The sequence below is a fragment of the Mus pahari genome, chromosome 23 (genome assembly GCF_900095145.1).
Source record: "Mus pahari chromosome 23, PAHARI_EIJ_v1.1, whole genome shotgun sequence".
Taxonomy (NCBI): Eukaryota; Metazoa; Chordata; class Mammalia; order Rodentia; family Muridae; genus Mus; species Mus pahari.
In genome coordinates, this window is record NC_034612.1 from 19,671,843 (window position 1) to 19,689,931 (window position 18,089).

General features: G+C 46.6%; 1 protein-coding gene and 1 pseudogene across 2 annotated transcripts; both read right to left on the bottom strand.

Annotated features, from left to right (window-relative positions):
* Positions 1–1,545: 1,545 nt before the first annotated feature.
* LOC110313154 (zinc finger protein 11) lies at positions 1,546–6,584 on the bottom strand. The gene is made up of 2 exons (XM_029533672.1): positions 6,507–6,584; positions 1,546–3,722 (listed from the first exon to the last, which is right to left on the bottom strand). Exons 1-2 carry the CDS (start codon positions 6,514–6,516, stop codon positions 1,789–1,791), a joined length of 1,944 nt encoding a protein of 647 aa, XP_029389532.1. The 5' UTR covers positions 6,517–6,584; the 3' UTR covers positions 1,546–1,788.
* A 9,695-nt stretch (positions 6,585–16,279) lies between these two features.
* Positions 16,280–16,896, bottom strand: LOC110312832 (annotated as a pseudogene). Its single transcript, XR_002380077.2, has one exon. The product of XR_002380077.2 is annotated as a 60S ribosomal protein L18a pseudogene (transcript).
* Between the last annotated feature and the right edge of the window lie 1,193 nt (positions 16,897–18,089).

Genomic DNA, 18,089 nt, shown 5'->3' on the forward strand with positions numbered 1-18,089 from the left:
TTGTACTTCCACTCCTAAGGTTTATCATGGGATTGTACGTCACAGTCAACACAAACGAATACCAACATGTCCATGTTCGTTGTATATATCCAAAGGTGTGATGTGTGCATAAAAACCAGGTGACAAAAAAAAAAACAAATGTATAAATGATTTAAAATTCAGAAAGCTAGAACACTTTATTATACTTCCACATCCTTTGTAATTTCTGGGTTAAGTGCAAAAAAGGATGGATTAAAATATCACACACAAGAAAATCTCCAAGTCTATGCATCTGTTTGAGGGATAAAGACATTGGGAACAAGAATTACCAACCATTCAGAATTTCTCAACAATATATTACTAAGATCTGTTATGTACATGCTACGGTAAGGCGGTTTGATCTCTGTGACAAAATAGCATGTCAAACAACACGTAACAGAGACAACAAGTGAAGAACCATCCACTCCACGGATGTACTAAAATAAAGTCTATACATAATACACAGTTCTTCAAAATCAATTCTATGCTCTCTGGAGAAAAACGGTTTAAAACTTCTCAGAAAGCAGGCTTATTTTTCTGCTGAGATGGCCTGAGGGCTGAACTTTGTATAGTTTTTAAAGTGAGGTTACTCAGTAAATTTGGATGTAAAACGAATTCCGTCCTTTCAACGATGAGTTCAAATCACTCTGACACCTGTGATGTAGTCTTTCCACCCACTGATTAATGATAAGCAGCAGTTCGAAAATTTTGCCACATTCTACGTATTTGTAAGATTTCTGTCCTACGATAGTTCTTTGTATACACCAAGTTTTGAGGTATGGGCTGGGCCTGGGGGTGCACGCCTTTAGTCCCAGTGCTCTGGACGCAGAGGCAGGCAGAGCTCTGTGAGTCTGAGGCCAGCCTGGTCTACAGAGTGAGTGGTAGGGCTATTGCAGAAATCCTGTCTTTAAAAAAAGATCTGTTGAGGTATTAGTGATATCTATGTTAATCTTTTCATTTTATGAGGGGATTTGTGGTATAGTGTTGGACTGCTCTGAGGGTTAGACATAGGACAATACTCTTACCAATATCAATTTGCTACTGTCCAATAAAGAAGAGCTATGATCGGGCTGGCAAGATGGCTCAGGGGGTAAGAGCACTGACTGCTCTTCCGAAGGTCCTGATTTCAAATACCAGCAACCACGTGGTGGCTCACAACCACCCATAATGAGATCTGACACCCTCTTCTGGTGTGTCTGAAGACAGCTACAGTATACTTGTATGCGTAAAATAAATAAATAAATAAATCTTTAAAAAAGAAGAATTTGAGAATAATTCTTTAGTGTGTGATATACGTGTGTGTGTGTGTGTGTTTGTGTGTGTGTGTGTGTATAAATCAATCTTTGGGCCAGATCGAGCAGAGACTGAGTGAGTGGGGCCGACCAGAGGGAGCAGAGGTCTTAAATTCAATTCCCTACAACCACACGAAGGCTCACAACCATCTGTACAGCTACAGTGTACTCACATACATAAAATAAATAAATCAATCTGTAAAAAAAAAAAAAAAAAAGCTGTGATCAAAGGCCAGACCATGTTCTCATATCTGTAACAGTTCTCAACTATTGGTTGTTTAGTACACACTCTGAGACAGTGTCACACAGGACTTAAAGGTCTTGCCAGATTCCTTCCACCTGTATTGTCTCCCCTCATAGATGGGCCTTTTTGGTGCAAATGGAAGGTTCAGCAGTTGTTAAAGACACTAAGTGCACGAAATGCCCGGTAACAACTGTCTCCCTATTAAGGCTTTGCTCATACACATGTACACAGATTCTACACACTGTTTGGTCTCTGGAGAGCGTGAGTTTCCTGGTGTCGCTTAAGGCTGGAGGAAGTAATAAAGGCCTTGCCACATTCCTTACATCTATAGGGTCTCTCTCTGGTGTGGATTCTCTGATGTCGGTTCAGCTGTGAGGAAAAGCAGTAGGCTTTGCCACACTCTGGGCATTTGTATAGTCTGTCTCCGGTATGGATCCTCTGGTGTTTAGTAAGGTATGAGGAGCAGCTAAAGGCTTTGCCACACTCTTTACACACATAGGGTTTTTCTACCATGTGGATGCGCTGGTGCTTGTGAAGGTATGAAGAACAGTTGAAGGCCTTGCCACACTCCTGACACACGTAGGGTTTCTCCCCGGTGTGGATCCTCTGATGTCGGTTCAGCTGTGAGGAAAAGCAGTAGGCTTTGCCACACTCTGTGCATTTATAGAGTCTGTCTCCAATGTGAATTCTCTGATGTTTAGAAAGATAGGAGGAACAGTTGAAGGCCTTGCCACACTCCTGACACACGTAGGGTTTCTCCCCGGTGTGGATGCGCTGATGCTTAGTGAGGTATGACGTACAGTTGAAGGCCTTGCCGCATTCCTTACAGATGTAGGGTTTCTCCCCGCTGTGGATTCTCTGGTGTCGGATAAGCTGTGAAGAACACTTGAACGGTTTACCACATTCTTTACATCTGTAGGGAATCTCTTCAAAGTGGATCTTCATGTGCTGGATCAGGTATGAGGAGCAGTAAAAGGCCCGGCCGCACTCCTGACACTTGTAGGGCTTCTCTCCTGTGTGGATTATCTGGTGCCGGGTGAGGGTGGAACTGTTATTGAAGGCCTTGCCACACTCTGGGCATTTGTAGGGCTTGGCGCCGGTGTGAAGTATCTGGTGGCGGGTCAGGTTTGACTGATACTTGAAGGTCTTGCCACACTCTCTGCAGATGTAGGGCTCCTCCCCGGTGTGGATTCTCTGGTGCCGGATAAGCTGGGAGGAGAGCCTGAAGGGCTTCCCACACTCTTTGCATCTGTAGGGCATCTCCTCGAAGTGGATCTTCATGTGCTGGATCAAGAAGGAGGCGCAGTAAAAGGCCCGGCCGCACTCCTGACACTTGTAGGGTTTCTCTCCTGTGTGGATTATCTGGTGCCGACTGAGGGTCGAACTGTTATTGAAGGCCTTGCTGCACTCTGGGCATTTGTAGGGCTTGGCGCCGGTGTGAACAATGTGGTGGCGGGTCAGGGTTGACTGATACCTGAACGCTTTGCCGCACTCTCTGCATTGGTAAGGCTTTTCTCCCGTGTGGATGACCTGGTGTTGGGTAAGAGACGAGTGCTTACTGAAGGCCCTGCCACACTCCTCACACTTGTGCGGTTTCTCCCCTTTATGAATTATCTGGTGTTGACTGAGTGTGTGGCTTCTCTTGAAGGCTTTGCCACATTCCTGACATCTGTAGGGTTTGGCTTCGGTATGAATGACTTCGTGCTGAGCAAGGGTCGAGTTATATTTAAAGGCTCTGCCGCACTCTTTACACTTGAAGGGCTTCTCTCCGGTGTGGGTGATGCGGTGTTGGGTAAGGACCGAAAGCGCAGAAAAGGCTCTGCCGCACTCTTCACACTTGTGTGGTCGGTCCCTCTTGTGTGTCACCTGGTGCTGAGCGAGGTTTCTACTTCTCTTGAAAGCTTTGCCACACTCTTTACATTTGTAGGGTCTGGCGGCCGTGTGAATGATGCGGTGTTGGTAGAGGACCGAGCGGTATTTAAAGACTTTCCCACAGTCTTTGCATTCATAGGGCATGTCTCCTCTATGCACCCTGAGACGCTGATCGGAAGCTGGTTCATCCTGGTCTTCCTGCTTGGATGGCTTCTCTCTGTGCGCACATTGCTGGATGGCAAGTTTTAGGGGTTGATCAAAGTCTTTTACAGAGTCGTTACAGTCAGAAAGATTCTCTGGGGAGAAAAGAGGACATACGATTTCATGGCTAAAGCTATGAATGTCATTAGACTAACAGCATTTTCTCCCCTGTGCGTTATTTCCCAGCCTCATGAATGTCCTGTATCATTACACAAGGGCTGGATTCTCCAAGGGTCTGCACAAGCATGTGGATGTGAAAAGGATGGATTGAGGGGTCAACTGAGTCTGGGAGCTGTAAGCTCAGCACAGAGGAGGCTGAAGCAGAAAGATCAAGGCAAGTTCAAGGTGTGCAGGGCACCATACCAAGTTCCAGGATGGTCTGGGCTACACAGTGAGACCTTGTCTCAAAACAAATCAATGGCAAAAAATAAAACAGAACAAAACAAAACAACCCAACAACCCTGTCTTATAGGGTTTTACTGCTGTGAACAGACACCATGACCAAGGCAACTCTTATAAAGGAAATTTAATTGGGGCTGGCTTACAAGTTCAGAGGTTCAGTCCATTATCATCACGGCAGGAAGCATGGCAGCATCCAGGCAGGCATGATGCTGGAGCTGCTGAGAGTTCTATGTCTTGTTCCAAAGGCAAACATTAGACTGCCTTGCAACCAGCAAGACCCAGGAGGAGGGTCTCAAAGCCCATCTGCTCAGACACACTTCCTCCAACAAGGGCACACCTATTCTATCAAGGCCACACCTCCTAATAGTGCCACTCCCTGGGCCACGCGTATTCAAACCACCACAAACCCCCAAATAACAACACTTCCTGTGTGTGTTCAGCTGTGTGTTGTGGTGCAGAGAAAACCAATGCTGGCAGCTGAGCAATGAGGCCCTCAAAAAGATAGCAGCACCTTCAAACGTGTTCTTCACGCCCCAGTCTCCTTTTTTGTTTGTTTGTTTGTTTTTCGAGACACGGTTTCTCTGTGTAGCCCTGGCTGTCCTGGAGCTCACTTTGTAGACCAGGCTGGCCTCGAACTCAGAAATCCGCCTGCCTCTGCCTCCCGAGTGCTGGGATTAAAGGCGTGCGCCACCACCACCCAGCTCCCAGTCTCCTTCTAAAGGAACACTGGCTTCAGGTTCAGGCCAGCTACATTTCAACTGTTCAAGTTCCTAATTAAAGCATGGAACATTTTAAGAATTACCCATGGGGCTGGAGAGATGGCTCAGCGGTTAAGAGCGCTGACTTCTCTTCTGAAGGTCTTGAGTTCAAATTCCAGCAACCACATGATGGCTCACAACCATCCGTAATGAGATCTGATGCCCTCTTCTGGGGTGTCTGCAGACAGCTACAGCACACTTACATATAATAAATAAATCTTTTTTTTTTTTTTTTTTTTTAAAAAGAATTACCCAAACTTCATTTAAAAGGAAACTTACATTACCAGATGTGATATGGTACTTAATCAAGCATATAGCCTCCTAACTGATCTTCTGGGATGCTGTGTGCTCTTGATCTCTGTTGTGCAGGGTTGTCCCGCACTGTGAAATGTGTATTTGTAGGGCGTCTCTCCTGGTTGAACTCCCTGGTGTCGACTAAGAGCTGAGCTATTATTGAAGCCTTTGCCACACTCCTGGCATTTGCAGGCTTTTGCCCCCATGGGAACAATTTTGTGGCGGGTGAGGGTTAGTTGATACCTGAAGGCTTTGCTACATCCCTGTCTTTCTTTAACGCAAACTGACAAGATAATAATTTCCACATCCTCTCCCTATCTTATTTTGGAATAAATGTTTCTTGGGGGGGGGGTTGTTGTCTTTGTTTATATTTTGGGGTGTTTTGTTTTGTTTTGTTCTGCTCTGGTGAAAAACCTACAGATAATGAGAAGAAACACCTGTAGGAAATCAAAATAACCAATCACCCTCAGTTGCCACACTAAGGTGACTTACTTCTAAATCTAACATCAAAACCACGCCAAGAGGACGTGTCCTCTGGATGGCAGACGAGCAGAGCAGACAGAGGAGCCCCTCCATTGCCCTGAAGGAATGTGACACTGACAAAAGATAACAGTCAACTGCCTTTGTGACAAATCCCCAGTGGTGCCCCAGTGAGGACAACACTAAGGCCACCTGAGGGGAGTCTTTTTATTTTTGTCATTAGCCACAGCTCCTTTTCTGAAAATAGCATTCTATGGTCACCCCAAAATATAGACAGCTTCTGACATCCGTCTGCTCTCTTGGGAGAGGACAAGGGAGGACCAAGGCCTGTGTGAGGGAGGTGTCTGAGGGCTGGCAGGTAACTGCAGTACAGTCAGGACAGGAGGGTGCATGTGCGTGTACCTGCAGAGGCCCCCAGGGAGCAACGGAGCCCCTGGATTATGGGAAGTTGCAAGCTCGCCCCTCCCCCAAACTGAGCGTTGAGAATCAAATTTGGGTCCTCTGCAAAAGCAGGACTTGTTCTCAACCACAGAGAATGCCCTGCAGCCTAAGCCCCGGAGTCCTGAGCAGATAAACATAAGACCCTACAGAACACAGCAACCCAAAATCTATGTGGAGGACTGTATGCCATTCACTGGTGTGTTATCTGGATGGCCCTGGCCCACAGAGGCAGAAGCAGATGATAGACTTTGCATGTTGTTTTAATTCATTACTTGTTCACTTGAAGGTTACGTAGCTGGGGCTGGAGATAGCTCACAGTTTCAAGCATGAGTAGCTCTTCCAGAGGGCCAGGGTTCAGTTGCCAGCATCCACACTGCAGCTTACAGCTGTCTGTGGCTCCAGCTCCAGGGGCTCCTGACCAATCACCTCCTCTGAAACAGAGCTTCCCAACCCACATCGGAAAGCCAGGCATCTTCCTGTGTCTTCTGATCCATTCCCACCTACCTGGGTACATGGTTCCTGACTCCTGTCCCCTCACATCTCAAGCCTCTTCTCTCTGCTCCAGCAGTGTGACCAGGGAGGGCTTACACGCAGCAAGACCTGTTTATTACACACACAGAACGGTGTTCAGTTAAGAGCCTCCCAATAAGGAATAACATCTTTCTGACCATACTGTGCTGGGAAAAAAAGAGATCTAAGGGGAGATTTCAGGCAATGATTTCCGCAATTATTCCCTGATGTAGACATTAGAATCTATGCGAGGGATTTTCAACTTGGAGATGCTAAGCTTCGCTTACACAGTTGACCATCAAGGCAGAAGGGGAGATGGACTGTAAGATCCAGGCACAACGCTTCATGCCAGCATGTTTCCGAAGTTACCACTAACTTAGTGCAGTGGCCCTCAACCTTCCGAACAATGTGACCCTTTAATACGGTTCCTCATTGTTGTGGTGACCCCCAATCATAGGAAATCAGCTGTTAAGAGGCTATTAAGAATTCTGTAGACAGAGGTCCTCACCCAGAGAGACAAGGTTTCTGTAATTCTCCACCATCACATTTCTATACAAATTCCACCGAGCAAGGGTCTAGGCATTCCCCACTCTTCTGGAGAGAAACCAACAGACACATCCTTGAATGACAACATCTCCTGAAATATAAGGGGATAGCACAGAGGACTAAACAAAGAGAAAACACATGACCTAATCAAAACACGGGATGAGGAACCGAGCAGAGGATCCTCCAAAGAAGAAATGTGAATAGCCAAGAAGTATGTTTAAAATGGTTCGGCATCCTCAGCCATCGGGGATACGTAAATGTGAAGTGCTTTCAGGTTCCGTCTCGGCACAGTTGGAATGGGTAGCATCGAGAGAACACGGCAACAAAGGATAATGAGGATGTGGGAAAGGAGACCACTCGTCACTGCTGATGCGAAGTGTAAACTGGAACAGCCACTGTGGGAATCAGGGGGGACGTCCCTCAGAAAGCTAAAGACAGACCACCACACGTCCTGGCATAAACCCAGAGGGCTCCATCTACCACAGAGATACTTGCTCATCCACGACCATGGCTGCTCTCCTCCTAACAGCTGGGAAATGGAGCCAACCTAGCTGTCCATCAGCTGACGAGTAGACAGTGAAGATGTGATACACACAGATACACACACACACACACACACAGATACACACACACACACACACACACACACACACACACACACACAGTGGGATTTTATTCAGCTGTGAAGGACAATGAAATTCACTGGGGGCCCAGAAAGACAAATGTCACATGCTCTACCTAGTACACTATCCTGCTCTTCACTTGGGGTGATTCTAAAGGTCAGGAAGCTAGACCAGGGCTGATGAAGGCTGATGAGGCTTCAACAGAGGAGGGATGGTGTTGTATTTATGACATGAAAGTTGCAGGGAGGGCATGGGGTACCGGGCCAGCATCCCCCACAGTGGACTGGGTCCTTTCACATCAATCATCAATTGAGAGAATGCACCACAAGCTTGCCCACAGGCCAGTCTGATGGGGGCATTTTCGCAACTGCTATGCCTTCCTCAGATGACTCGAGTTTGTGCCAAGTTGACACAAACGAAAACAAAACCACCTAAGCAGGACACTTGTGTTCTGATTAGAGGGCTGTACTGTGGAGCTGGAGAAATAGCTCAGTGCTTGCCGTTCCCTACGGAGGGTAACGGTACTTCTGACCAAGCTGGACAGCTTGAGCTCTATCCTGAGGACCCACCTGGTGGAAGGAGAAAACCAACCCCCACAAGCTACCCTCTGACCTCCACAAGCGTGTTGTACAGCCCCATTTGTACACACACATACACACAAACATGCGTGTGAACACACACAAACAGACACAAATTAGATGTAGTGAAAAAAAGTAAACTTTAGGACAAAAGAAAAAAAAAGGATTCTAATGTTATATAGAAAGGTAAAAGACACAGAAGAGACAACGCAACACCAGAAAAGAAGTTTCCCAGATGGACACTAGCTAACTTTAGTGGATTTGACTAAAAGTTCTCTTTCGGTTCTGAAGTCTTTGAATCAAGAAAGGTCTCCAGAGAAGTGATGGGAGTTCCCGATTGTAGTAAAACTGGATAAATGCATACACCCTAGGGTTGTCTCTGTCCGGAACTGTGGACTGAGACAGCTGTGGGAGAGAACAGATGTGAGTGTCTGGCAAACACTGCCCACTTATTTTCAGTATTCCCTCTCCAGAGATGGCCGAATACCTGTTGGGGTTGGTCTGTTTATAATTCCTTTTACACATACCCCACAACCAACCCAGAGAAACTAGGGAAGGCCCACGAGATGCCAGTAGAAATCATCTGTATCGTGTCTTCAGAGCTTTAAAAAGCAGCCCTTCTTCCTCCTACCCACAATGACCAGCCGCAGCCTCACGGCTATTGGATGCACACCTTTGATGTTTAAACTTGGCTGAAGTTGAGGCTACTGGAAACCTAAGCCTAACATAGCTGACTCATTATAGCTAACAAGAATACCTTTATCCTGGGAAAGCACAAAAAGTTAACCAATTACGGGCCATGTCTACATAGATGTCACCATGAATCGTTGTTATAGAACCACAGACTTTTCAGGAAGTACTGCTGAGTGAGCACATGGATGAAATCGCTTAAATGTAAATTCCTGTTTCCACCACATGCACAGAAGCTACAGAACTGCATGACAACCCGTAGGATTCACAGCTCAGAGCTAGTGATGGCCTTGAGAACGGAAACCAAGTGCCAAGAATTCATACGAGTCAGAACAGGGAACTGAAGGAAGGGAGATGGCTCGGTGGGCAAACACTTGCTTGCGGCTCAGCATTCATGGGAACGCCCCGGAAGCCTAGAGGCCTCCTTGGAATCCCAGCTCTCAGGGGACAGACCAGGAATCACTGGGGCAAGGGGGCTAACTGGATTTGACAAATCAGAACATTCTGGCTTCAAGTGAGAGCTTCTGCCTTAATATGTCAGGTGGAAGCAATTGAGGAAGGCACCTGACACGGGCACTTGGCCTCTACACATGTCATAATATGTGCATGCACACCTATACCCGCAGTCACTCGTGAGTAGGAATGCACAGTGCATGTGCACAAAAAAAAAAAAAAAAGAATAAAAATCAAAGGAAGAAATAGGAGACTTCTGAGTGCATCCATTTCAAAGCTTAAAGACAAGAATCACAAAGCAAGGGGAAATGAGCAATCGCATTAAAAATAGGCAACTTAACTCATGACAACTGACAACTGCATCCGTAAGATAAAACAGAGGCCGAGTTACCAGAATGGAAGGATATCATAAGTCATTCCTAGCCTTCCTCCACCCCCCACCATCACATTCTGTGATTTTAAGGATATAGAAAGATGCTCAAACTCTATCAGAAGATGAAACGCACAGCCTATGGCACGTGCCTGTGACCCTAGTACTCAAGAGGGTCAAATACGAGGATCATGACTTTGGGGCTAGCCTATGCCACATGGCACATTATCAAACAGGCAGGGCAGAATAATAAAACCCTACCTTGCCACGTCAAAAATGAATAAAGCATGAGTTAAGTCTGCATGTTAATATTATTTTCACATCACAGAATAACTTTGGGTCTGGGATGCAGCTCAGTGGAAGAACGCCTGCCTCATAAGCACGATGCCCAAGGTCCAACCCCCACCACCACCAAGAAAAAAAAGTCCTAACTTCACAAGACCACAGTGTAAGAGGCAACAGGCAATGACAACCACTGGAGTGTCTTCACAATCAAACTCTCGGTGACTCCTGTGTCTCACTTCTGCAGACTCGCCTGGCACAAGATGACAGAAGACTGTGGGAAGACACCTGAGCTAAGCACACACTTCTCTTGTCACTGCTCTGTAGCACTGCAGAAAAACTAATAGGTATGTAGTATTTCCATTACAGCAAGCGCTCTGAGAATAAAGTACCCCAGAGGACGTCTGTAGCTTGTCTGTGGATGCTGTCACTACACACACACTAGTGGAGTACCTGCAGACTCTGGGTACCAAGGGACGAGATGAGTCTCCACCATCTCTACTTCAACTATTATTTTGCTAACCAATGCAGATTACATTAGTAGCATTGATTCTCAGCCTTTCTAACGCTGCGACCCTTCAATAAGAGTTCCAGGTGGTGGTGAACCCCAACCATAACATTATTTTTGTTGCTACTTCATAACTGTAATTTTGCTAGTTCTAAATCACAATGTAAATAAATAAAAATAAATAATTGTGGAGATAGAAGTTTGCCTGAGGGGACGTGGCCCACAGGTTGAGAACCGCTGGTTTAGTGGCTTTCCTAATTCTGAATTGACCATGACACTTTGTTTTTGGAAAATCACCCAGAACACCTTAACACATTGTATTAGTTAGGGTTCTCTAGAAAAAACGGAACCAAAAGTGCACACGCGCACACACACGCGCGCGCACACACACACACACACACACACACACACACACACACACGCGCGCGCGCACACACGTATATAATTTACAGGGAGTACTGGAGACTCCCCAAACATGGTAAGCTACTGCCATTGCCCATGGGTCCCTTTTGCAGAACACACTGTGTACTTCAGACACAGGACCCAGAGGACCTGATCTGAACATCCCCTCCCTGGGGACTAGCTTTCAAGGTACCAGACAGTGCCATGCAAGTTTCCAAAGGAGAAAAGCAGACAACAGTGCTACAAGCTACGATGCCTATGCAGGACACTGTGAGCAGCATGACACCTCTAACTGGACTTGATGCTTCTAACCAAGAGGGACATCAGGCCTGGTGCTGGGAACCTAACTAACTACCCAGAGGCAGTGAGATCATGAATCTAGGAGGGGAACCTACAACTGTCACTTTCCTGGGCCAGCGTAGCTTCTGACCGCATTCGAAACATTCATCCCTACACTCACAGATAAATGATAAATGTAGTTCTCACCCGTCGTCGAGGGAAATTCTCTTTGCATCAGATGGAGACCATTACAGGAAAACACTAACTGATCAAAATATAGAAAACACGCGATCGTTTCAGTCAGTTGATACATGGACTACACAAGTCCTGCATCGGAAGCTCAGGGTCCACCACAGTGGTGATGGGGTAGTAGCCTGAGGAGCCAGATGTCAAGACCTAAACAAAGACCACACATACAGATGTGCTAACACGGAAGGTCAAAATCTCACTGGGCCCCAGCTCTAGGCAAAGAAGACACAGGCCAGTAAGGATTGCTGAGACCTGGAGAAACAGCCTTCACTTAGGAAGAAGCCTCCAATCGATAAGTCATCAGCAAATGATCAGATACATAAATAGCATTTATATAGACTTAAGTTGTGTGTGTGTTTGTAAAGGAATTAATCTGAGAGGCAGCAAGGCGTACACAAGAGGGATAGGAGGGGAAATTATATAATTATATTAATTATAAGCAATCATTTTTTAGAAAAGAACAATAACAAAACAATTGCCAGGCATGGTGGTACATGACTTTAAACCCAGCATGAGGGAGGCAGAGCAGATGGTTATCTGTGAGTTACAGGCTAGCCAGAGCTACACTACACAGAGGGGCCATCTCCCGCTCTCTCTCTCTCACTCTCACTCTCTGTCTACATATAGGTGGAAATATATGTTATGCATGTTAAAATAAAAACTAAATACACATTTAAAATAGGAAATTTATTAGGTTGGTTTATTTAAGATATTAATTAGGGTTACCACTGCTGTGATGAGACACCAATACCAAAAGCACCCTGGGGAGGAAAGGGTTTATTTGGTTTACACTTCCAGATCACCACCTTTCATCATCAAAGGAAGTCAGGGCAGGAACCTGGAGGCAGGAGCTGATGCAGAGACCATGGGGGAGGACGCTTACTGGCTTGCTCCTCATGGCTCACTCAACCTGCTTCCTTATAGAAGCCAGGACCACCAGCCCAGGAGTGGTACTGCCCACAGCGATCTGAGCCGCCCTTCCAAATTAATTGCTAATTATGAGGATGCCCTACAGGCGTGGCTACAGGATCTAATGGAGGCAGTTTCTCAAACGAAGCTCCCTCTTCTCTGATGACTTGATCTTGTGTCAAGTCGACAGAAAACTAGCCAGCACATACAATACAACCTGGGTTAGTATGACAATGGTTGTCTTCACATCAGAGAGACGGAGAACCCTGCCCTGCAGTTCCTTCCTCGGTTTGCAAAGCTGGATGCCTCTGCAGTCCTAAGCTCACACTGGAAGCCTAGAGGATTCCTGGAGCCCCACTAAATGTCAGTGCGTGTTGGAAGCCCAACGAAATGGGGTTCTTGTATCAGCAAAGGAATGTAGCCGCAGCGATAACAGCGGTAAGAGACACAACAGAATAGATGAACTTATCAGCAAGACTGAAAGAGCAAAGGGCAAAGCTTCCCTCTAGGACTTCCTTTGAACTGAGCTACTAACGGAAGGTACCACCCACATTTAGAATGCCTTCCCACTTCAAGTAAGCTAACCAAGAAAATCCCTCACAACTGTGCCCAGCAGCTCATGTCTGAATTGAGCCTAGAGCCAGTTGACAACCACGGTGAACCATCATACGTATGGACAATTTTTCACTTTGTGACAGCTGACGTTTCCTGAACATGTGTAGCATTGAGAAGTTAAACTTAAAGAGTCAAGAAAAAAAATGCTAAGAGTAAAATATATTTCCCTTCAGTCTCATCATGCTTAGTATAAAAAAACCAACCAACCAACCAAACAAACAAAAAACCTGGCCTGGAAAGATCCTCGAAGTAGAACTCAGAGCGATATAATCTCAGCTGCACGCTGCACACAGATAATTGACTTGATGTGTGTGTTGAAACAGGGTCTTGAGATGTTACATAGGTGGCCTGGTATTCCCTGTGAAGATCAAGCTGGTCCTTAACTCAGTCCCTCGGGCATCATTCCAGTGGCTAGAAATACAAGCGTGTACAGGTACACGCAAACATGCCAATCATTTCAGAGAACGCGCAGCAATAGAGTTGACCATGGTATCAGTAAACCAAGGAAGAGAGAAGACTAGAAAAAGAGGACATTTGGGATCTCTCAGGCTGTTGTTGTTGTTGGAACCAACAGAGCATCCTTAAACTTCATGGCATTTCCTCAAGTAGGCGCTTTAATGGGCGCTAGCCTCAGCCTTTGCTGAGAAGCTGTTCCGCCTGAATAAAAGCACATTACACGTTCACTCGAAGCAGTCAGAACACAAAAGGCAGGTCACGGTTTTGCAAAGAAGAGAATTTTGAAACTCCTAACATGGGTGATGTGTATAAAATGGGTGCCTACTACCCTGATGACAGACCTGGTAGTGGCTGGGGGGTGAGGGGGGAACTGACCTTTCATCTTTCATTGAAGGACCCACATATGAACTGCCAAGCTTTGGGGGAACAAAGGAGATGAAGTCTCCCTAGACCTCGGGCAGTGAATAACTACACATACATACACGTGTAAGCACAAAAGTCTCCCTATACCTCGGGCAGTGAATAACTATACATACATACACGTGTAAGCACATCCACAGGGTTGTCATGAGGTAGAAAAGCTAGAAATCACAGGTCCCTGTACAGTTCTAGAAAGTGTTTCTAGTACATGCTTCCAGGAGCTACATAAAAGCATGGACTCTCTAGGGAACATAAACACGGGGGGGGGGGAGGAGCAGTCCTTGGAAACTATTGGCAAGGTGACTGCATGAATTTTTTTTTTTAAAAGATTTATTTATTTATTATATGTAAGTACACTGTAGCCATCTTCAGACACTCCAGAAGAGGGCGTCAGATCTTGTTACGGATGGTTATGAGCCACCATGGGGTTGCTGGGATTTGAACTCCGGACCTTCGGAAAAGCAGTCGGGTGCTCTTACCCACTGAGCCATCTCACCAGCCCATGAATTTTTAAATAATGTAAAAGCTCTTGGAAAAAAAAAAAAGTCAAAGCTCACTTACTGTATGACCCATAAGTCACAATATAGAGTAAATATACCAAGATGAGGACACAGTTATAATATTACAGTAGCCAAGATATGTAAATAAATGAAGTGTCTTCAGATAAAATATACTAAACATTCCCTGGATCCCTTTGGTAGCCAGCCTTAAAGGCTGCGGGCTCACAGATCCGCCCTAGGACAGAATCCCAGGGACCTTAACAACTTCTAATCTGAGACATGGCACCGATAGCATCTAGTACCTGCACTTAAGGTAGAAGTACTGAAATCCAGTACCAAACAAACAAACAAACAAAACCGGGGCATATCACCTCTGAAATCAGACAAGGGAAAGCTCAACTCAAAGATTTTATTCCGTGCTAAAGTGCCCGTGCCTAGGGAGAAGTGTGACGTGAAAAGTTTTACTAGGAGTCTAATTAATAACTGTCCAGCGCTTTCTGCACCGGCGCACGGTTCACGAACACAAAACAAGTCCTTTCGCATTGCTACCTGATGTACACCGCGGGGTAAAATAGAAAAAAGCACAGTTTGTTTGAAATCTACGCAGGGACATGGGAAATTCGTAGGTATTTACTGTTCAAGGCGCAGGCCGCTGAGGGTAAGCGGGTGCGGACCCCAGCCCAGGGCAGGACCCCGCACACGGGGAGTCGGAGTGTCCCCAGTATCCCGCCATCGGGCTGCCAGCCTTGTGCCCTCGCCGCGAGCCGACAGCTGCCCTAGAGAACCCGACCCGACCCGGGACTCGCCGCCGATCCCGCACGGCCGCATCCACAGCAGCCACCTCCCCGCCCGGAGGCCGAGCCCCGACTCACCTTGTCCCGATTCCGGAACGGATCTTTTCCGCGGTGTCCCGTTCCAGGACGTCCGGGTTCTCCGGCCTCCGGTTTCCGAGAGGGTTCCGTTCCGGGGTATCTGGGTTCCCGGATCCCCCGGGTTCCGCGGTGACCGGGATAGTGTTTGGGTTACTTACGAGGTGGCTAGGAATCCTCCCTGGGAGTCCAAGTTGTGAGTTGTGAGGGCGACAGGCCGGCCGGCAAGAGCTGGACCGGAGGTGCAAATAGGAAAGGGTCTCCAGTGATGGTGGCACCCCACCCAAAGCCCCGCCAAGGCTGAATGAAGCCTTGTCTCCATGAGTCTAAGGGACCAGGATGCAGACCACTTCTGGCTTCTCACAGCCTTGATTGACACTGCAAATTATCACTTCCAGGCTGAGTGGGGACAAAAATGATAGGTCTTCGCTGTATAGATGATTTTTGGCAATTCTCTTAAGAATTTCACACAATGTATTTTTTTTTTTTTTCATTTCCGTATAGTTGCTTCAAATCCCTATTAGATATGTATTAGATGTCATGGCATCCTGACTCCCACTTTGTTCTGGAAAGAATGCACTGATGAATACAGAATCCTATATTGATATTCTTTTTCTTTGACTTTAAAGATAAAACTTTTTGTTGTTGTTTGTTTGTTTGTTTGTTGGGACGGGGTTTCTCTGTGTATCCCTGGCTTTTCTGGAACTCTGTAGATCATGCTGACTTCAAACTAAGAAATCCACCTGCCTCTGCCCCGCCCCCCCGCCCCAAACTCTGGGATTAAAGGCGTGCACCACCACCTCTGGCTTCATTTTTAAATTTCTATTTCTGATTACATATTTCTGTAACTGAGATCATACTTTCCTAGATATGTGTTGATTTTGTTTGTTTGTTTCTTGATTTTCAGTTACTCTTTGGATATTTCTAGTTTGACTATGGTGTATGTCTTAGCGTTACTATTGCTGTGAAACACCATGACCAAAGCAACGTGGGGAGGAAAGGTTTGTTTTGCTTACACTTTTTTTTTTTTTTGACAGTCTCAAGTTTTTATTCAGTGGGTCTTTGTGTCTAGAAGAAGGTGTTGGGCCTCTTGGTGGTGAAGCGTGGCTTGTGCTGGCGCCGCAACACGCGGTGGGGCAGTGGGAATTTGATCTTGGGGTCGTGGAACTGCTTGACAGCTGGCCGGTGGCACTTGCCAGCTGTAATCTCTTCCACCTTCATGATCTGGATGGAGTGGGCACGGGCACGGTGTCTGGCACCCGTGTCTCGGTAGCACTGTGTGACTGCACCTGCAGTGGTCAGGTCACGGTACTCTCGGTACATGTTGTGTGTGCCACTTCGGGAGTCATAGCGCAGCCAGATGCCAAAGTTCTTCACGCGCAGGGATGACTTCTCAAACACCTGCCCGCAGTACACAATCGCCCCGGATGACTTCTTCATCTTCTTCAGCTGTGACATAAAGTACCAGAAGCGGGACTTGGCCACCACATGGTTGGGTGCAAAGATTCGCATCCGGTACAGCGGTGGCGTGTGGCATTTTGGGGTTGGCAAGCAGCGCCCCACCACCTTGAACTCCCGAAGCGTGCCCGAGGCCTTCATGGCACTGTGCGCTCGTTCACCGCCAGTCACAAAAGGCTTGCTTACACTTCTATATCACTGTTCATCACTGACAGAATCAGGACAGGAGCTCAAAAGGGGCAGGAACCTGGAGGCAGGAACTGATGCAGAGACCATGGTAGAGTGCTGCTTACTGGCTTCCTCAGCTTACATAGAATTATTTTCAGCTTACATTGCTCAGCTTTCCCCCCAGTGGTTTCCTACAGTAGAGTACGCATGAAGAATCTTCAGTGTGGTGATGAAAGACTCACTTGTACATATGACTAAATCAAAGGGAAGATTTGGACTGTAATTCATGACACTTCATGCCAACAAACTTCTACAATTACCACCAATGAGAGTGTAAGAAGCATCCACTATCAAGGGAGGAGATTTTTAAAGGAAATACAGTTAAAATGAACCTGCCCATGCCTTCTGTACAAAGTGTAAGCTCCTGAGAAATATTTTATGAAGGGAGGGAGTGGAATATGGACAGGGGGTTGGGAATTCTGTAGGGGAGAGATCCTCACCCACAGAGACAAGGTTTCTGTAATTCTCCACCATCACATTTCTATACAAATTCCACTGAGCGGGGTCTAGGCATTCCTGCTCTTCTGCAGAGAAATCAATGGACACATCCTTGAATGACAGCAGCTCCTGAAATTAAAAAAAAAAAAAAAGAACAGTGTGATGACCATGTGACATCAGGTGCTAGGGGTGTAGCTTTTGATGTCATTGCTCGTGCTGTGATGAGCTTTCAGAGACACATCTGTGTCTTGTTCCTCCTTGCTCCTGTAATGCTTCATCCATACTCCCCACCACCGCCAAGTAACCCAAATCAATTCACTGTCTCTCTACACTGAACTTGGTGGGTCCTGGAGTTGTTTCCTTGTCTGTGATCAGTACCCTGCTGGGGTGAACAAGCATCTAATGACATTTCCACGAGAAGAGTCCAACAGCACAAAGGACCAAGCATGAGCTTGGGAAGAGTAGTTGAGTGTCCCAGCAACGGATGATGAGACATGCCACTGGAGTTGATCTGTGAGTGGGTTGTCCATGGAGGCATCTCAACATGTACCTCCTTGCTGTGGCAACGGTTGCATGCTCCCCGTGACGAGTGATAGGACATCCAACCGAAGGCCAGCCACCTCCTTGAGTATAGTGCTCTTGATTGGGAAACCCAGAGTGGGCACCTAACTGTATGTGGCAAGGGGGCAGCATACTGTCATAAT